The 22,031-nt window shown below is 39.9% G+C and overlaps 1 protein-coding gene across 2 annotated transcripts in view; it reads left to right on the forward strand.

Annotated features, from left to right (window-relative positions):
• Positions 1 to 22,031, forward strand: part of LOC136373335 (guanine nucleotide-binding protein G(q) subunit alpha) — a 219,770-nt gene that overhangs the window by 137,281 nt on the left and 60,458 nt on the right. For both annotated transcript variants that reach the window (XM_066338239.1, XM_066338240.1), the window contains 2 exons: positions 204 to 332; positions 1,280 to 1,409. In XM_066338239.1, coding sequence (XP_066194336.1) covers positions 204 to 332; positions 1,280 to 1,409 — 259 coding nt within the window. The remainder of the gene's footprint in view (positions 1 to 203; positions 333 to 1,279; positions 1,410 to 22,031) is intronic.

The following is a 22,031-nucleotide window of genomic DNA, read 5'->3' on the forward strand; positions in this document are numbered from 1 at the left end:
ACAATAATTATAATAAAAAGGAGAGAGAGAATGGAGTACTTCTTTTAATTTCCTTTCCTTTTTTATGTCATTATTGCTTTTTTTCCTGTTGTACTTCTTCCTATCCCACACTTCATTTCTTTTCCTAAGACTACCTTACTCTTTTCCTCAGTGGGATTATGGTCTCACTGTCTTGCATTCCTGTTGTTTCTTTCCATCTATAGTTACCTTAACGACTTGGACCGCATAGCAGATTCGGCCTATCTGCCAACTCAGCAAGATGTGCTTAGAGTTCGAGTCCCAACAACAGGGATCATTGAATATCCATTTGACTTACAAAGCGTCATTTTCAGGTAGAAAAAAGTTTAACACCCATTTTCTTTGTTTCTTTTGTTTCCTTTTACATTAGTAATACCGTGTATAGGATATTGGTTAAATGTACAAATTATTCAATGTTTTTTAAATTTGAGCTTGGTGTTAATTTTTTTTCATGTTTTTGTCCATATATGATTAGCAGCTGTTGTTAAAGGTGTCAAGAGGATGAGAGACAGATTTGTTTTTTTCTGAAGGTAGTTATTATTGATAGAAAAACTGGAAGTAATTTTTCAATAAAATTAGTACAAATGTTTTATTATGAATAATTATGAAATGGAAAGGTACCACTTTCTGTACTTGATTTTTATAAAGAAGTGATAATTTGAAAATTTAATGCCATTCCTACAAATAATTTTCCCCACAGCTCATTCTGAGGGCAAATACAATTGCTAAAGAATAACTATGCAGTTATGAGTACAAGTTAGACACTCGAGTGTCTAGTTACATTGAGATCCATAATAAATTTGGAGTACACTCTGCCAGCAAATTTGAGTTTTTATTTTGGCTATTAACAACTTCAGTAAATACAGATTATATTCTATTTATACTTTTAAAATTAGGCAGCCTTGACACATTTGGAATTTTGAATGGCAATTTCTTGGGAGAACAGCAGGCCACCAACTTAATTCTGTGGACGCATTTCTGCTGAATATACAGAACAGAATCATAAATGTTTTGAATAACAGAAATTTGAGGGCTTTGAGACCCATAATAATTTTAATTCAGAAAACACATCAAACTAAAAAGCAAATATGTAAATTTATTTATTTTCAACACATTCCATCAGTCTTTAATATGAATGGCAACAGTTTTAAGAAGAACCAAATTGTTTTCAAGTAAATTCTTGAATTCAGTGTTTCATGTGTTTCTATGTTTATCTGCAAAGGTATTTGTGGAGTTGATGCGATCATTGTTAATTTCACAGAATGGTGGATGTAGGAGGCCAACGATCAGAAAGAAGAAAATGGATACATTGCTTTGAAAATGTCACGTCTATCATGTTCCTAGTAGCTCTTAGTGAATATGATCAAGTGCTTGTGGAGTCTGACAATGAGGTAAGCAAGCATTAGCATAAATCACCAGTTTTTAAGAAAAAATACTTTCCCTAAAATTAATATTAATTTTTATTTGCAAATTGATTAAAACACAAGTTTGTAGAGTGCTTTGGTGTGTGTGGTTTTATATGTTTATTTGCATATTAAATATTTTGGACCAGTAAAGTGTAATGATAGATTGAATACTTCATGCTAAACAGCAAAAGAGAAGGTTGCTAGTCCTTTTAAGATATTTTCAAAGCAGGCTGGCTTGTCCAGTCCTGGTTGTTTTCCAAATGTCTTACAGCAGTTGTATGCAATGGAATGGAATGAAATGAGAAATTCTGCATGGATTAAGATGCTAATCCTCAAATAATATGACACAAACTGATCTCTTCCATGGAAGATCAGCTGAACCGATCTATTTTGTGGTAAAGGTGGAATAGCTGACTGTAGGGAAATGTTCATGCAAATAGCCATTTGCATGGGTTATGTTGTGTAGTAGAGCCATAAAAATACAATGGGAATTAAAACAAAATTCATAGGTTCTTTACTAGAACAGACCCTAAAGTAGTAAACTTCATTCCATTGACTTAAAGTATAGGATTTATATTGGCTTATATTTCCTACTTGTGTTGTTATTTCAAAGAATAACAGAAGTAAAAAACTCATGGGTGGTGATACATGAACTAAGTAGGAAAAGTGCAGGAGTACCCAGTGTTTTTTGTATACAGTTTTAAAAAGTAGGGGGGAAATTTAATATTTGGACTTTTTCTTTCATTAGGACTATTCCCATTATTAATCAAACTTACATGAGTTACCAGCACTGTTCTATGCAAGTTTTTAGTATTCATTTACAAAACTTAGGTGAAAAAAAGAAAACATTTTAATGTTCTTCATGAGTGTATATATATGTTGATTTCATTATTTGAGACAAGGGTTGACATACCAAGGTAAAACAGATGTCCTGGGGCAGTCTTGATTGTATTTTCAACTTTTTCAATAATATTTTTTTCAAGAAAGACTAGGAGTTCTGAAAGCTTTTAAATTTATACTTTTCCCATAAAAGAAAGAAATTTCATTAATCTTTATATCATCAGACATCTCCTTAAAAAGTACAGCTGTTACAAAGGAAAAAATTTCAGTTGCTTATATAGTGAATATATCTTCTCATTTATTTTTGTAATTTTTTTTAACTTGGCAGGTATCAGAATGCTTTTATTTTGTTTTGTAAGACATATATTTGATGTTGTGGTCCAAACAGTAATGGAGTCTGACAATACGTTATAAAACAAAGCTTTATTGAGGAAGTAAGAAAGATGAACAATTCCCCCATTAGCAACTCATCCAATCACCAATAGTGAGCACAGGATCATAAGCAATGCCACGGCTCTGGTGGACTGCCAGGACATTTGGTGTTTTGGTCATCTGGCAGAAAAAGCCAATCATGCATATGTCTTAAATGTGGAAAAGAGTTGTGACAATGTAGGTCGGGGGTGGAGTGGTGGCAGACTAAGATACCAGTATTGGTTAAGGGACAGGGTGTCAGAAGGCAAGATGTTGCTTCCACCCTGTGATTTTCTCAAATCATCACTTGACATGGAGTTATAGGCAAGGTTGTTATTTTGATGGGTTGTTAGCTATATAATAATCTGGGTAAGGTTGGTGTTTCAACACCTGCAGGGTATTTTATACAGTCAGAGATTGAAAGGTGGTGTATCACGAGATGGGTACTCTAGAATCACCTCTATCAAGTATCAGTTGTTCAGGCGTCTGGGAGTTGATTACTGTTACGAATGGAGAAGAGAGCTTAAACAAGTCCTGCCTTTGACTTAGATTTCTGGCAGTAGCTCTGTTAGGGGAGGCCTGCACCCCAGATCACTCTTGCTTACGGGTTCTTAATCATGGCCAATTTGGTCTATTACAAAATAAGTAAAGTATTTAATAGACACAAATTTAACAGACATGAGACTCTAACAGGTTACTTACTACATAGGATAAACAAAAGAAACACTACTAGTAGATAAACAATAAAATGGATAAGTGAGGTACCTATTATTACAGCTAGATTAGGATTCAATGTATCTTACCATCCAGTTTCTGATGGGGCACACATAGCATCCTTTCCTCTCAATTTCCAGAAAAGTAACCACGAAGATGTGTCCAAGCTTCGGGAAGAAGTCCTACGTGTTTCCAAGGAGTGTGTAGGAGACTTCTACCTCCAAGAGAATTTGCATAGCTTTTATAGTTGTAAAAGATCCTTTCAGTCAAGGATTCCTGGTTTATCTCTCTAGATCTCACTCTCAAGGCAAGGGATGTTTATTATCAGCTGGAGATCTTACCTCCCTGGCACCAGAGATAACTCATTGCAGGACATCTGTCCAGCCAGGTTATCTCACCAATTCATGTGAGGGGGGACAATGTCCAGAGCTATGCACCAGCTGATGGACAGAGCAGATAAGCTTTTTTGTGGTAGAGGGGGGACTTGATGCTACATTCCACTCCTGTGACTGAAGGCACTGACTTTACCTCATGGAGGGATAGTGCAGATATTGCTTGCCTCCATGCTATAAAAGCATCCACTTTCATATGTGTGTGCCATCATTGAGTGTTTTGATACACATTGTTTTCCTAAGCTGTATAATTTCTTCAAAAATGTATATATTATTGATATTGATAAGAAATACCTGCTGTCATTTCAGCTTATGTATTTATGTATTAGATCATGTAACACACATATCTATTAAAAAAAAAAAAAAAAAAAGATTAGTGATAAACCAAAAGATTATAAGACATGGCAATAAGTTCAGAGTGTTCATGGTAGTTGAGAACAATCCAGTAAGACATTTTACTTGTGTTGTTATCAGTCTATGCAGGATAGGTTGTTCCCCACTCCTTGAGTCTTAAGATTATAGGAGGATGAGATGCAAATCAGGAACAAAGAATTCATGGAGGTATCTTCTTGATTGCAGTGATTGGAGGAGTTCAACAGATGGTCAGTGACTCATTTCACTTCCATTCACACTTCTTAGTCCAGTGTTCTTCTTCAGTGAAGTTCAGTACTTTTCATAGTCTTGCTTAATATATCAAGTGTTAGACAATTCTACAGTAATCTAAACCTATATATATGTATTATTGTCCTAGGTTGCAATATATACCAAGAATGTGTATTCTATTTGCCATCTGTTGAAACTGGTTGGGGAGGTGTTTTTCTTTATCTCTTGTATAACCCATTCCTCATAACTCCAGGAGGGAGGGGGCATATGCCTTCTGTTAATGGGCCAGCTGTTAAAACCATGTGGAGCAATGTTCCTTATCTCTTCCACGACCCATCCTCCCTCCAGGGGGGATATCTTCTATTAATGGGCCATTAAGGATCACCACATGACTGATAAAATTACACCACCCATTATGAGATGCTCCACCCAGTGGGAGGAGCCAAGCATTCCTACCTGGGTAAAACCTTCAATTCAGAACTGCAGGACAGCCTGTTTTCCACTGGATTTTCCAGAGGAGGACTGGACCCATCTCACCACCACTGGACCCTTCTACAGGATCATTTCTACTCCAACAGAACCACATCTGTCACTCCAGAAGGACTTATTTGGACTGCTACCAACACCCTGACCAACAGGGTGTCAGGTCGTATTCTGACTCTGTCAGTGTTTCTAGGATTTTTTTTTGTTTGCTTGTTTTTTTTGTACTACTACATTTGTATTCTTATTATTCCTAGTAAAGAACTGTTATTCCTATGCCCATATCTTTGCCTGAAAGCCCCCTTAATTTCAAAATTATAATAATTTGGAGGGAGGGTGTTTACTTTCTCCATTCCAAGGGAAGCTCCAGCTTTCCCTGGCAAACACCTGTCTTTCCAAACCAAGACAATTATATAATAGTCTGTCTCAGGGGAATCAAAGATGTAATGAAACTCAATTATTTTTACTTACTTAAGATATTCCAATTAGGAATTTTGTGTTATATACTGGAGAGATAGGAAGAGGTAAACAAAACTGATTCCATAAACATATGAAAATTCAAGCCATATTTAGGGTGAAATATTTTCTACCCACTGACAATCAGAGTGAACACATAAGCATTTTAAAGCAATATTTATAGAGAACTACAAAGCATAATCAAAACAACTAAAACTATCAAATAATTTGGTACTTCAGTAGTACTAAAGGAGGGGTTTAATGCTATGTAAACAAGTTTAAGTGGAATAGTTGTCCACTCTTTTGAGACCTTTTAGGAAAATGGTTATTGTCAGATTTATACATTTGTTAAATCCAGTTTTGAATATTTGGAATAGGATTCATGGACCAAACATTGTTAGAATACCATAATTATACCAATTTTTTTTAATGGACACATTTAAATTTGGAATTTGTGGGGTTATCCTATTAAATATATTTTCTCCTTGATTTTCTCATTTCTTGGAAGATTCCAGTGTTCCTTTTAACTTGTATTTTCAGAGTCTGACCTACATATACCCACTAATTGCTGTTGGTAGCTGTGGAAGCCAAAAGCAAATCCAAAGCTATTTGATTTTGTTCAATTACCTTAGAGAGATTGGTAATTTTTTGTTTCAAGGCACTGATTGTATCATCAGACTGTTGCTTTATGGAGATTTGGGTTATCTCTCCTTGCAGGAGTTATATCACCTTAGCTGGAGTACGACCTTTAGAGAATATGTTTGGTGTGGAGTTCTCACCATTTGAATACTTTCATGAAATGTGTAGAGGCCTGAAAACAAACTAGCCATCATTGCAATTTGTTAGTGTCATAGCTTGCATTAGCTCTATGTGTGACTGTCTTGGTTTAGAATAATTTAGGGGAGAACCTCTAAAAGGAGTCCCCTAAAAACAAACCTCCACCACCCCTCCTCCCCAGCCCTGGGTTTGGGAAGGAAAATACCTTGGAGGAAAAGTGGAAAAAACTGATTTATTGACAAATGAAAAAATACACTCCCCAACACCGAGGAAAACGGCAAGTTACTGCGGGGGAGGGTGCAGAGCTTCTTCCGTGGGCCCCGGAGATTCTCCGACTTCTCAGGTCAGGTCAGGTCCGGAGCCAGTCCAAAATCTTCGGGGGGGGGGGGGGGGGAAGGGAAAAGAAAAGGAAGGAAAGAAAAAAAACAAACAGAAGCGGCGAAAACCAGCAGGCAGGAGCAGGTGGCAGAGAGAGAGAGAGAAGCAGCAGCAGCGGCAGGCCAAGCGATCAGCCGAGCCAGAGAGCAAGCAGCAAAAGCCGCAGGCCCCGCCAAAGAGGGAGGGGGGCAGCTGTTAGACATAATAATGTAGTCCAAGATATGGGATAGGGGACAGCATCAACCCAGAACAGTGACTTTCCTTTCCAAGGATCTGGTAACATTTGCTGTATATGTGTTTAGGAAAAACCAGCGCTGTTAGTTTTTCTTGGGATGGCTGATTAGCTATGATGCGTTATTGCAAATGTTGACCTGTAAGTATAAAAATGCAAACAATACCATCACTGAGATTTTTGGTTACAGTAGATTCATTAGTTACTGTGCAGTCCAGTATGGCTTCTCTGTGTCCAGAGCTGGCTTTATTCACTTATAGGAGTCCAGGAATTTCAGTAGTTTTTACAGCTGTGCAGGTAGTGAACAGTCTTTATCACTGCTGCTTGAATGGCTTCTTGTTCCACATCCGGATACACACCTAGCTTTTGTCTAGTCAGGGTATACTTAAACATTTAAGGTTATTAAAGAAACCAAGCCAACAGAACTTAAGCAATGATAGATATGTTTCTCACAAAGAGTTATGGCAGTGGTTCCATCTCTGGTCTCTAGTTCCAAACTCAGGGCTATATTCACTACTGTCAGACGGGGGCAGTGTAGGAGCAGTTTGCGAGGCTTCATTGTTTCGTTTTAGAGGAAATTTAAGTTTGTACAGAGGCAAGAGTGCCACTGTAAAGAGTTTTAGTACAGGGTGACTGGAAAATGAGTCACTGTGTTCTGAAATAGAAGGCTTTGCATCAGTATGCCTGCTTTTAGTGACAATTACTTGTAACTGTTAGATTGTTTAGAGGTTCAATATAACCTATATGCCAAGTTGACCAATGTTTTGTTATTTTTTGATATCCAAAGGTGGTGCCAGGTTTGGATGACTTTACTCAAGCCTCTGTTGGCACTATGGACACTGTGTGAGAATGTCTTTACACATCTTCCTGGTCAACAGTCAGTTTCTGCTTTGTGTTGTAAAAATACTTTCCAGGACACCCTAATTTACAATATAATCATTCATCAAATTGGTACTAGTGTTGTGGATCAATTTTTATCTTTCTGATTTTTTTCAGCTAATCCACTTTGCTGTTATGATAGGCTTGTAACTTCTGGGTTTTTGCATGAGTATTAACCAGTCCCGTATGTATTCATTGGGACTGAGCCTGTAAAAACAGAAATTTAAACTTCTTTCTGTTAAATTTCTCTTTTCCGTTTGCTTGCCAATCTCACGCTTCCACTGACACAATCACCATATGGCACCAGCTCAGGTTGTATAAGAATTACACCATCTTTGCCTTTTCCTTTACTGCCAGTACTAGAGCTTTCAATTCCTTCCATTATTTATCCACTATAGGCTTAGGGTTTTGTAATGCTAGCATGTCTTAGGGATGAGTGTGTGTTCTCCTCCCACCACTGGAAGTTTGTAATGTTTTTCTGCTTGCTGGTTTTATTTTTCAACTTAACCAATTCTGCTGCAGAGTGAGATAACACCAGCATCAGCCTTGCCTTTTGTTATGTAAATTTCGTCTTTGCAAGCAGGCAGAGCTTGGGGAGGGTTGAAAGGCAAAGAAAACCAGATTAATTTCTCCCTCAAGCATGAGGATTCCCCATTGTCCATCCCTTCCTTCAGCAGTGTTAATTTGACACAGAACTCCAAAGCTATATTTGATAGTACACACTAAAACCCAACAGACACTCAAAATTTACATTTCAACACTGAGTAAATGAGTTAAATCCATACAGGCAACTCGAAGAAAAAGAGGGGAAAAAAACAAAACAAAGCATCTGATTTATGACTCCTGAGGTTATATGCATACCATTTGTGAGCTGTATTTCCTCTGGGGAAGCACCACTTTTCTTAATGCTGGTTAGCAAACTAAAAGGTCCTTGGATTTTTACAGGTTGCTGCTGTTGAATTTTATTTGCTTAAGAGTTCAAATCAGAGATCTCTTTTCCAATTTTTTTTTCAGCATTTGTGAAACTTGTTGGTGGCTACTACAGAAAATCCAGGAATATGATTATTCCAGTATTCTAAAGTATTTATGATTTGCTTGGAAATTTTCTTTTAGTAGTGGGGAATAGCTATAACATCTACATTTGTAATTATGGCTTGGCTTGCAGGTTATTAGTTTCCAGATGATACACAGAAAGACTCTAAAACTCAAAGACAGTGAGTTATAAAGTAGGTATGCGGTTTATTCAGCCAGGCGCATGTAGGATCGCTCTGCAAAGATATGTGGATCTACTCGCTCTCAGTTTTCCTTTTTATCCTCTAAAATGTTACATATACATTAGGTTTTGCAATACATCTATGCATATTCATTTCCTGGCTCCACCTTGCCCCACTTCGAATGCTAATTCACTTTTCAGTCCCTTGCCCATATGTACTTGTCTTTGGTGGTCATCTTGGAGGTTGCAGGGGATGAAGTAAGTGGTCTTCATCAAAGCTGACCTTCTCACCCCATCTCCTTGTGCATGCTTACTGATCCTTTGGTCACAGTCTGAACCATGAGGCTGGTCTAATCTGGTTCCGGGGGTCCGAGAAGCCTTGTTATGTCAGTAGCCTTGTAAGTTTAATGTACTTTGTCCTGTTTTGGTGAACATCATCCTTCCCTTATCACATATCCTTGCATTCTTTCATATTGCTGGACATGCACCCTATCTCCCATGTACACCCTGTCTTCCCTTTACAGGCAGTTAGCACAGTAAAATGCAGCAAATATTAAGCAATATACATCATCTAAATATCTATTTCTAATCAATACCCCTCTGTTATATATTAATCAGCCAATTTAATAATTAAAAAGGATTTATTAAATAATCAAAGTATAAGTTTTGGAAAAGCCACAAGCAACACAGTGCTGATCCTGGCGATTAACACTGGGTGAACCAGAATCAAACTCTATCGATCCAAATCCCCATGGTTCACCACTCCTGCTTTCGCAGGGTCCTGTTTTATACATTTCTGGCTGAACGAGGTACGGGGGGGGTCTTCTCACTTTTCTCTCTTATCCTTTAGCATATTAATGTATTTTTCTTTTCTTGCTGCCAGTCTGACAAAAAGTTTCCCAGAATAGATGAATAATTCATCTCCTTACTGGAATTCTGTTCAGGAATGAACATCTTTGGCGACGAATATTATCTTATCATTGGTGCATATCAAATGCATATCACTGGGGCCTTGTCAGACGAAAAAATCCCTTGGAATAAACATCTTTTGGAGATAGCTTATCCTTGCTTGGTATCTGCATTTTTCTTCCCTTATCACCTGATGCAACTCGCTTTTTCTTGTTACTGGCTTTGGTTACATGAATGCTGTAGTTTTTAATTTTTTTGCACTAATTATTTTGCAAGATATATTACACTTCCCATTGTTTCTTTTATCTCTCAGAACTAGTTTTATCTAATAGCAGACCTACAGTTTATTTGTAAAGACAAGCCCCTCATTCCTTTCATTAATCATTGACTTACTTTTCTGTTCCTGGGTCTTTTTTGATTTTGCAGTTGTTTGAAGTGACATAATTTTCTGTCCTTTTTTAGCCATTTGTGGATCTGTAGGCATGGATACTACCTGCATAATACATATTCTAATACCATCCAATATTGAAATACTGCATTTCTCATCTGAGTGGATTAGTCAGCAAGGTGATCAAAAGCTGTAGCTGTCTGGTTGGTTATTATTTCAAAGACAGCTTTTAACCTAATTATGTGATTTAAATCATAAATGGGTTCTCTGGCACCTGATATTAATTCATTACGATACTGAGTGTCTCATCCATAGTGTTGTATGATTCGCTCTGGTGGCCACTCATCTTTTCTCCATTTGTGGGCATTCTCTCCAGCCAGAGATGCATCAGTTGACTGAGGGTTTTTTTTCTAATTAGATCATCATATTCCTTGATTCTTAACTGATTTCCCTGAAGTTGTGGTAGCAAAAAGAATGACAATCTAATATATCCTACATAACATATTCCTGACCAGTTTGGAGGCAACCTGTGATAGTCATGTTGGGCACCCATGGCCTTTTGTCAGATCTTCCTGGCCTTCTGCAGACCTAAAAATTGCTAAGGTTAAAGTTTTTTGTTACTTTTTCTCCTAATACTAGGAAAACGATTCTCCTACCTCTGGCCCAAATCTAACTGACAATATAAAGGTAAGATTAGTAAGAAAAACATTTTAATGGTGTAATCAAATCTCCTAATATAATTCTCACATTGTCTTCCACACCACTTGTGGTGAGTGAAGGCACAGAAACAACTCAACATAAAGAAAACAGTGACAGCAAAGATTAGCCCCCCCAGTGACTGGAGATCCAAACTACAGACTATTTCAGCAGACCATCTGTGGGTAGGCACATGAGGCTTCTCCTGACTTTGACGCACTGGCAACTGCTCTGGTCCACTCCTGTGAAGTGTCAGTCTTGGCTTCTGTTAGAAACGACCCTCACTTTAAAGAATTTCAAAGGTTTGTTAAACCTTAATGAAATACAAAAAAGGACTGAATGAGGAAAAAGGACAGTGTGCTGGGAGTTTGTGACCAGCTGCCACAAGTGTGTCTACAAAATGGCTGCTCCACCTTTTATACTCCTGGAGTTGCATCAGGCAACCCTGTCCACTTCCAAAGTCTGACAGTCAACTCTTCTTTGCCATCCATTGGTGAAGACTACTTTCTTGCAACTTGATTGGAAGTCAGGTGTTGTCATGCTGCGCCTCCTTAGTAAGAAGCTTTCCCCATTCCCAACTGCCCCATAAAAGGGGCACACGTACATGCCCTCCTTCCTCATGTCGTGGACAACCCAGGCTCTCAGGTGACAACAATACAGGGGGAGGAAAGGGGACTGTGGGGAGAACAGAAGACATCTAAAAAACAATCCACAATAACATAACCATAAAACTTCTCTTACCATACACATAATATTCATCCCTTAATTGGGATAACCAATCATCACATTACTTATCTATAACACTTCCCATCCTTCTCCTCCAGCTGAGATGTCCAAATCTCTGGGGCCTCAGAGATCACAGAGATCACACCCGAGTGTGATGGGTCCACCCATGTGCAGCTGTCTTGATGGCTGTTTCTGCGGTCAGTAACACTTGGAAAGATCCAAGCCACTTCACCACCAGTGGTGCTTCTTTCTACTTCTTAACTAAGACCCAATCTCCTGGTTTGATGTTATGAACAGCAAAGTCCAAATGATATGCAGAAAACTCCACAACTCATGAAAGTTGTAAAGTAGGGATGTTTTTATTCAGTGCTGAGATGCATGGGGGATAGCTCCTCCAAAGACATTTATGACATCAGTGGCACTTATCCTTCTATTTATCCTCTAACTATTTCATATACATTAAGTTTCACAGTATGCCAATACATACTCATTACCTATCCCCGCCTACCCTCGTGTCGTATTATAATGAGCCTAAAGTCCTTCTGCGCTTGAGCAGTGCTCTCTGGTGGTCGTGTGGTGGCTGTAAAGGATGATGTAAGGAGTCTTCCTCAGGGTTGAACTTTTCACCTTGCCTCTTTACGCATGCTCCCTGGTCTCTTGGCTTCAGTCCAAGCTTTAAGGCTGGTCTTGGCCGATTTAGGGGTCCAAAGATCAGAAACTAAGTCTCAGTTTCTTCTTTTTCACAATACCCTGCATCCTCCTATCCTGCTTTTGCAAACATAGTTATTGTTAAGCAAGTAATATACATTGTTTAGTCAGCTGCCCTTCATAAATCATTCTTTAACTCCTAAGTCCCTTGCTTCACAAAGGCAGTATCTGTGCTAACTGAGCTTCCTGTCAAAGGGATTTCACAAGACACAGTATCCTGGCCACGCACTGGCTTAAATATACATCTTCACCTCCCCATCACAATGAAAATTAGCAGAATATGTTGTAGAATTTCTTAGAGTTTTTAGAGAGCAAGGACATGATTTATTGGGGGGTGAGCAATTCCAGACTGGGCCCTTTGGCCTGCAGGGCCTGTGGGCCTCTGGGGCCCACGGGGCCTGCAGGCCTCGATGACGCAGGAAAAATTCACATTTATGGCTCAGCAAGAATTCACATTTCACATTAAGGTGTCCCAGGGAATAATGGGTTTCTAAATGTAGAACTGTAGCAGTGACAACTTAGCCACCTTAAGACTAAGATAAATAAGGCTTGTTTGCATTCTTTGTATACCCTGTAATTGTAAACTATGTTGTGAATCTATATAATTCGCTGTCCGGAAACAATAAATTGGAGAACGTCATGGTAGCTGAATTGGTTGGGATGTGTCGTTGCTCTGTCCAGCCTCCCATTAATTAGGGTCCCTTGCAACAAGGATAAGACTCTCAAACAACTCAAAGGGCAATAATTGAATATTCCCCCAAGTTTGGCCCTTATTCTTGCCAAAGCCAATGGCAAAAGCTATACCCATGGAATTTTAGTTTCTGTCACAAGCTTCAAAGGGTGTTCCTTCATTCCTACATTAATCCTTTCTACTTGACTTGAATTTTCAGGGTGCCAGGGGGCATGAAGGTTCCATTGAATTCTCTAAGTAGCCATAATCCCTTGAAGCACATTTCTGTAAAATGAATTCCCCTGTCCAAGTCCACTGCCTTCACAATCCCATATTCAGAAATAATTTGTTAACTTATCAAATAGTTGCTAAAGTGGCTAGAAATGCCTCTGGCCACCCTGCCAGCCAGCATACCACTACCAGAGGATATCTAAGCCCTCTTGCCCAGAGCATCTTGGCGAAATACAACTGACATCCCTGGAAAGGACACATAGCCCAAGGTCATTTCCCTGCCTTGCAATCTCCTTTGTAGACTGGCTATTAACTTTAGCCAGGCACCCCTCAGTAGCTCGTTTTGCTAAAAAAAACCAAAACCAAAAAAAAAAAACAAAAACCAAAACCCAAACCCAAAAACCTCAAGGCAGTACATCTTGAAGAAAATCTCTGCCAATCTTTGAGAGTCCCAACAACTCTCCCCATGGAGCTGTCTCAATATTTGCAGGGTCAAAGCTCCTGGCATTCAATGTTTACTGTCCTTTGTAAATCAATTTTCTCTTCTTTCTTTTGCCCTCCTACCTTTAATTATCTCCAACTCCTCTGGGGGAAAAGACAACACCAGCACCACTACTTCCCACCTACCCCTGGCAAAGGCAGAGCCACATAGAGCAAAGGGTGGATGTCACAGACCTCTGGCAGGAGTACTGCTTTCTGAACATCTTTACTGGACAGGTGATTACCTATTGTCTCTTCTGAGTACCCTGCCTGATGTCCCTTAACAGCTTTTACTCCTACCTCTTTTGGTAAATTCACCACCTCCAACAAGCAAGTAATTGAGCTCTCATGAGTGGACAGTTTTCTTCTCCCTGTCTCCCTGCAAGTTAACAAACCTCTCTCCTCTCAGCTTTTTAAATGCATGTACCACCCCACATGCATATTTGGAATCTGTAAATATTCACTAATTTTCCTTGAGACACTTTGCATAAATAGGAGAAGTGAGGCAAAGTTAAAATCCTTTCTTAAGACATATGGCATGAAAATCAACAGTACATTTGCTTGAGAGCTGGTAGAAGTCTTTTTTTCTGTATTTTATTCATGTCTTATTTGCAGTCCATGGCTACCTCGCCTGGTAGGGGGATTCAATCATTTCTCATGTAATATTTGCTGGGGTTTTGATAATTTTCTTGAATTCACTAATATTAGTAAATCCAAAAAATTTAGCCAAATTATAATAGTTTTGAAGCCTTCTGAGGAAGAACTGGGAAGGTTAGTATATATTTGTATGATTTAAAATATGTATAAATTCTTATACCAACCATCAGGATAAAATTGGTTGAGACAAATTATACATCCACAAGACCTTTAGCCACACCATTTTTCAGTAAAAAGACAGAACAAGTTAGACAAAAATCAAACTCAAGTATATGTAGAATGCTGTAACTAATATTTGATCTCCCACCAAGTCACTCACAATGAAAACACAAACAAATCGCAAACATTAACAAACTGACAATGCAAGCAATTATGGTGGCACTTTAAATTTCATTGGTTTTCACGCAGCTCCATCTCATGTGTTGGTAGGTTCCTATTATAAATGATTAGAAGCAAATTCAAAATAACAGAATTTATTTAGCAATTTTTCCAAAATTAAATTGAAAGGCCACAATAAAATCAGACAACATTGATCGAATGCTGGGTGGACAGAGTGACAGCAGCAAAGGTACCATCCAACCTCTGACCACAAATACTCTGTCTTGGCGTACAGTTTTTATAGAGTTTATCTATCCTGAGGCTAAGTCCACTGAAATTCCAAATATTCATGTATCTCTCTATTTCCAAGCAAGGTTTTGAAAGGGGTTCCCATAAGTATGAAAAGACGATTCAATAGTCTTCCTGGATTTCTTCTTTGAGGTGTTGATTTGATCATCTTCCGGATCCCCCACCAAGATTGATATCAGATGTTGAGCAGCTGTGAAGTGGAGGCCCATCCTTGATGAATGGGCCATCTCCTGTCCAGTCCTGTTGTTTCTGTTGCAAATTTTGTGGTTTCACAGCTTGCACAATAGACCTTGGAATCTCGGAGATGCCCTCGAGTAGCTTTTAGTAGTCCAAACTTTTGATACAATATTATATACATGAATTTATAAATTGCATTTATCACAGTTCCTATAAAAGAAAGTGAAAATTTGGCCCACTAGACCGATTATTACAAAGAAGTAAAAACCTCTTGTGGCTAACACAAAGTGACAGAGTCCACATGAAGTTATCACATTTAGGTGTGATTTTGCTGAATGCAGTTTTTCTGCTTTCAAGCTGTTTTCCTTATCTTCGATGCAGGTATGTTTGACATTCCTAAAAAAAGAAACAAACTTCCCAGCAAAATATGCCTGAGTGAAACAAGTTGTTAATTGCATTAACCAGTTCAGGTGGAGTTTTAGCTTTTATTCTATGAAGTGCTTGTTGCACCACTTTTGTTGTTTCTCACAGGTTTTCAGTGGGGTTTCCTCTGATTGATTGTTCAGTGGAGGGAGTGGGACTGCTTTTAAGAAGTTGTCCAAGAGTTGCAGTATGTGAAGGAGGTTTTTGCTTTTTCACCCTGGAGCTGTTTGCCTTATCAGTTTACTCCTTTTGTTCCAGTGATTTTCCTTTCAGATATGATTGAGTTCAGCAGCAAATAATGCCACTGCCTAAAGCAAATTACTTTTTTTGGTAACCAATTTCTCCCTATCCCAATTTTTAGTATCAAGTCCACGCTAGGGGTAGGGAGGTGACTAACAAATTAACCTAAGTAGGATAACAACGTATTTCCCCCTAAAGTTTTCCTATAGAAAACTTCCCCATAGAGGAAGCAGCATGATAAATACCTAGGCCTGCATAGGGACAACACCATCCCCACAAGGCAGCAGCTGCAGAATTGGCCTCAGGTTTAGAACCCACCAATTCTAGTTCTCTGCAACAAATCGCAGACTGATGGCTGGATTCCCCACAAGACAGGAGTTGCAGAATTTCCTTCAGGACTGAAACCTGCCAATTCTGGCTTTTTACAACAAAACACAAAAAACACAGGGGCGTGGGTCCCATCCAAACAGGAGCCTTTTTGCTCCACACAAACCCCCACGTAGACAAAGGAATTAAATCCCCAAATTCATTTACCACAATTTCCACAACTCCCTCAGAGAAAGATGCATTCAGACTTCCAAGCCTACAGAAGAAACCACAATTTTCACAACTCCTTGAACAAAGATCTTTTTGACAATTTTCTCCCCCTTAGGGATAAAATTGAAGGTGGATCAAGAGGCCCCTGTGTCTATCAGGAAACACACCTCCTCTTGATCTGGACCGACCTTAAAAATTAACAAGGGCTCCAGTGTAGTGAATCCCTGGTGTAATAGGAGATCCTGACACCCCTAACAATCCATTGCAATTATTTTCTGGACTTCCTCCTCCTGAGGATCCAGCTCTCTCTGTGGGCGGTTCCTCTTCCAGTGTCCCTACAGATTCCTTTCCAGCTGCTGTTTGGCTCGGCTCTCCCCTGCCAAGGAGGGAATACCTCTGCCACATCCTTGAGGCAGACCCCCTCCCCTCTGTCCCGGGGCATCCCTAGGACCCTGTGGCTTATTCCTCTGGAGCTGTAAAAATTCTGCCATCACCTTTGCCTTTGCTTTCTCTTTTTTCTTATCCCTTTTTACAAACACTTGCTGTATCTTTCTAATGAGTTAAATCCAGGGACTTATTCTGTTGTTCCTCTAATCCCCCAGCCCCTCTCCACTACTGCCTGTGGGTACTCATTTACCCACAGCTCTAAAACATTTGTTTTTCCAGTGAAACAAACAAACAAAAAATCTTCAAAACAAAATCCTAATCTTTCTATGTACGATCTGCATTTCCCGGATATTTCTTCCTCCTTGTGCTCACTCTCTTTATCACACACCATATACCACAGCCTGTCCTTTTCCTGCCGCAGTGTCCAAACAGCTCCTCCCCCTTCTGCCGCTCCCAGCAGGCAGGGCTGGCAGCATCACAGGCGGCTGGGGCATCCGGTGGCATCATGGTAGCCGGCAGCCACTGTCGCCCCTGCCTGGGGATGGCGGGGTCAGGCACTGCCCGGTGCTGAGTCCTGGCGGCCCCACTGGTCCTCAGCCCATGTTCCCAGTCCCGCACCTCTGCGCCCAGTCCTGCCGCTTCTTTTGCCTCTCCATACTCCCCTTAAACCAGTTCTGTTCCAACACACTAACACTATCTATCCATCCCCTGTTGTCAAGACTCCTTCTCAACTCCCCTAATAACCCCCCTGGGCATGGATTGGCAAGACCCTTTCTCAACTTTCCCTTATCGCCCCCATTTGGGCATCTGTGTCCTTAATTACCTCTGGGAGAATGTGTAAACCATCTCCACATTCTTCCAAGGGATTCTTCGGATATATTTTGAGATTGTCATCTCTTTTGCTGGGGCCCCTTCCCAGATTTACTTTTGCTACTCTCCATGTGTGCCTTGTTTTACCTGTGCTACCCTCCATGGATGCCGTCCCAGATTTATTCCCTGAAGATCCCATTTTACACATTGGTGAGATTTTCAGTGGCCCTTCTCTGTGGACTCTTCACAGACCCCTCGGTCTGCCACTCATCTGTCTCCTGGACAGTCTTGGGAACTCCATCAATTGCCTAGTGCCCGCCACCAGCAAGGGGAGCTGATCACAGAAACTAGGTGAGATGCACCTTGAGCTCCACTCGCTGCCCACCCTCTCTGGATGGTGGAAATATCCCAGACAAGAGCTCCCAAATTGTCAGGAAAATTAATCCACAAACACCAGAGGTTTATGTCCTAAAAGGAGACAGAGGAGTCCTGTAACTTTATTTGAATAAAGGGAGAGGCCATGGGGCATTTCCCCTGGGGTGTCTCAAAATTTTGGAGTAGCAGCCTCATTTTTATCCTAATTTCCTGGCTGCATTTCCCTCTCTTTTCCCCCATTGGCTGAGGTACTTGAGAGGTAAAGACTTCTGGAAATGCCTAATACCGAAGACCCCCTTCTAATGTAACCCCCCCTCCTTTTTTTCTTTTCCTTGTGTCAATCAGTGGAATTCCTACGGAATTTATGGTTCTTCCCACTGTTTCTTTAATCTCTGAGTATCCAATTTTATTTATCAGCAGACTTATAGGTTTTTTTTGTAAAGACAAATCTGTCTCATTCCATTTATCAGTCAATGGAATACTTCCCATTGTTTCTTTTATCTCTCAGTGCTAGTTTTATCTACTAGCAGACTCATAGTTTATTTGTAAAGTCCCTCATTCCATTTACTTGCATGCTCTTAATCATGACCAATTAGGTCTGTGAAAAATTAGGTTCACTTTCTTGGTAAAATTTCAAAAAAAGTTTAATAAAAAGACAATTAGGAGATAGAAAAACAAAATAGTTAGCGGTGCTAATAGTTAGCGCCAAGAGCACACCTTATCATCTCAGAAACACTTCTTTAAACGCACCAGCATGTTGCATATTCATAGACACTCATGCATTATTCAAACATTCTTTTGCTTTGTTTCAACCCCCAACCTGCCCAAATTCCATCCTGAAGATTAAATCTCCTTGTGTCTCCATCCTGTCCTCCTACTCCCTAATAAATTCTTCCTTTGGAGTTCTGGGGTCTGTCACCATTATCTTCATCCAGATAGGATAATCCAAAAATGTGAGGAATTTCCTGATTATCTTTACCATTTTTCTGAGTTAGCTACATGAACAAAAAAAGCATTCTACATACCATGCTATAGTCCAAGAAGTATATATATATATATATATCACACTACTATTTCTAAGTCTTGTTAATAGCAGAAATAAAAGAAGCTATATTCATACAGCAAAGTTTTCCAACATTATATGTATAGCATTCATTTTAATATTTGCAAAAAGCCAACTTTATAATATCTATTTATAACAGGTCTATTACAAAATGAGTAATTTGTTTAATAGACATAAAATTAACAGACATGAGACTTTACCAGTTTACTTACTACACAGGATAAACAAAAGGAACACTACTAGTAGATAAACAATAAAGTGCACAAATGAGGTACCTATTATTTCAGCTAGTGAAGACATAGTATAGATTACGATTCAATGTATCTTACCATCCAGTTTATGATAGGGAACACATAGGATCCTTTCCTCTCAGTTTCCAGAAAAGTAACCACGAAGATGCGTCCAAGCGTCGGGACGAAGTCCTACGTTTTTCCAAGGAGTGTGTAGGAGACTTCTACCTCTGTGAAAATTTGCATAGTTTGTACAGTTGTAAAAGATCCTTTCAGTCAAGGATTCCTGGTTTATCTCTCTACATCTTGTTCTCAAGGCAAGGGATGTTTATTATTAGCTGGGGATCTCACCTCCCTCAGTAATTCATGTGAGGGGGGAGAATGTCCAGAGCTATGCACCAGCTGATGGACAGAGCAGATAAGCTTTTTTGTGGTAGAGGGGGGAAGTTCTGCCACAATTGCTACTGCATTTTCCCAATTGCTATAAGAGAGGCTGTAAAAGAGATTACAACCAGCTCTTATTTATATCCAGTGGCCCCAACCCCAGTCAGGGAGTGGCTTGACATGACTGGAAAATGTTTTACAACACAATCCACAACTTCATCCACTGATATGAAACAAAGCATAAATAATGACAGTGAAGTTGATCATTAGAAAAAGTACAGCCAAAATATTTTGATTGATGCCCTGAGATCTATGAACCAAGGGGTAAGCCATGACCACAATTTGTTAATTCCCCAATCTACATCTGCAGTTGCTACCCGATGCAAGGGCTTTAGTTGTTCCTGGATTTTAAGGTCAGTCTCAATGCATAGATCTTGGCTGACACAGACACAGCAGATAGTGTTTACTAATGTGCAAATGCCACCTTGTGTAGCCATCAAGTATTCTGAAGGTAGTGGTTTTGAACAGAAGTCTGTGGTACTTGAACAACTTCTTGCTGCAGTGCTTGGATGGCATCAATTATTACATTTTCTCTATTTGCCAGAGTAGCAGAGATTGAGAATTGCTTTCTCCAGCTCAGAGATCCCTAGACAAGGAAGGAGGGTCCAGGGAAACTGGTGAAATATGCATCCTCATTCTACTAAAGGATTAAAACCACACCAATGTTGCAGGGCATCAGGATAATTATGGACATGGGTCCTGAAGAGGTTTACTTCAACATGCATTGCAGGCACTATTAGTCTGGGTGCATAGACCTCCACTTTCTCCATGGGAGGATTTTCATGGCACAGCTGATGCACAGCCAGTATAGGCCAGTATAAACCGATTTTGATAAGGTCACAGCAGCAAGTGGTGTCTTTCAGGCAATTGTCAATATTGGCATGGTAGGTCTGCATGGTGTAGGATGGACCCTGCTGCATGGTTTGTCATTGATCATGGGACAGATGACAGCCCAAAAAGTTTTGGAGGGTATAGAGTTCTGATCCATGATTTATCAAAGCGGCAGTCAGTAGTCAGTGTTTAAGAGACTAGCCTAAATAGAGTAATATCTAACAAAACTTTTAGGTGCACAGCCCCACAATTCCACCAATACCAGCATTCCTACCACAGGAAAACCTTGGTTCACAGATGCAGGATGCTATGTACAAATCCAACCATCAGTTCCCTTCCTGACATTCACCAGAACCTGAGAGAATCAGCAAGTTAGGATACCAACCAGCAAGGTTCTGCTGGACCTCTTGAGTGGCTGAAAAGATGCTCGGCAGAAAAGGACCTGGGGATGTTGGTCAACAGCTGGCTGAAAATGAGCCAGAAGTGTACCCAGGTGGCCAAGAAGGCCAATGTCATCCTGGCTTGTGTCAGCAACCAAGCCCCATGCAGTCACTTGCTGACTCCCTCACCAGTGGCATCTGGGAGAGAATCAGAAGGGTAAAAGCCAGAAAAGTTGTGGGTTGAGATAAAGACAGTTTATTGGGAAAGCAAAAGCCATGCACACAAGTAAAGCAAAACAAGGAATTAACTGCTTCCCATAGGCTGGCAGATGTTCAGCCATCTCCAGGAGAGCAGGGCCCCATCACACATAATGGTTACTTGGGAAGACAAATGACATCACTCAAAATATCCCCCACTTTCTTCTTCTTCCTCCCACTTTCTATACTGAGCATGATGTCATATGGTCTGGAATATCCATTTAGTTAATTTGGGTCACCTGTTCTGGCTCTGTCTCCTTCCAACCTACCATGTATCCACAACTTCCTTGCCAGCATGGCAGTACAAAAGCAGAAAAGGCCTTGGCTCTGTGTAAGCCCTGCTCAGCAATAGCAAAAATATGTCTATATTTTCAACCCTGTGTTCAGCACAAATCCAGAACATAGCCCCATACCAGCCACTGGGAAAAAAATTAACTCTAGCCCAGCCAAAACCATCACAATCAGAAATAGTGAGGCCAGCAGGACTAGGGCAGTGATCACCCCCCTGTACTTGGCACTAGTGAGGCCGCACCTTAAGTACTGCATGCAGTTTTGAGCCCCTCATTGTTAGTGTAGGAAACACATAATCACAGAATGATTATATTAGGTGCATTATTGAAGAGCTCTGGGAGTCGGGGTACAGACCCAAATCCAACTCCGACAAGGGCTCAAAAAGTATACAGTCTTACACCTTTTCGTTATACAACTCTACGTTAATCATCAAGCTCCCCGTTGTTCTATTATATACACCCAAGCATGAATTTTGGTAAATATCTTTCCTTGTGATTCTCATGATTCTGGTTTAAGGTAATAATCATATTCAGCTGCCAACAATTGTTACAATTATATAATCTATCATATAATGATTAGGTACACTTTCACCCAACCTAGTAAAGAATAGCTTTATTTCTAGGGCCTATGTATCTAAATACAAATTGTTCTCATCCCCCCTCCTTCCCTGATTACCTAGGCAAAGTTATACTTG

The sequence above is a fragment of the Sylvia atricapilla genome, chromosome W (assembly GCF_009819655.1).
Source record: "Sylvia atricapilla isolate bSylAtr1 chromosome W, bSylAtr1.pri, whole genome shotgun sequence".
Lineage (NCBI taxonomy): Eukaryota > Metazoa > Chordata > Aves > Passeriformes > Sylviidae > Sylvia > Sylvia atricapilla.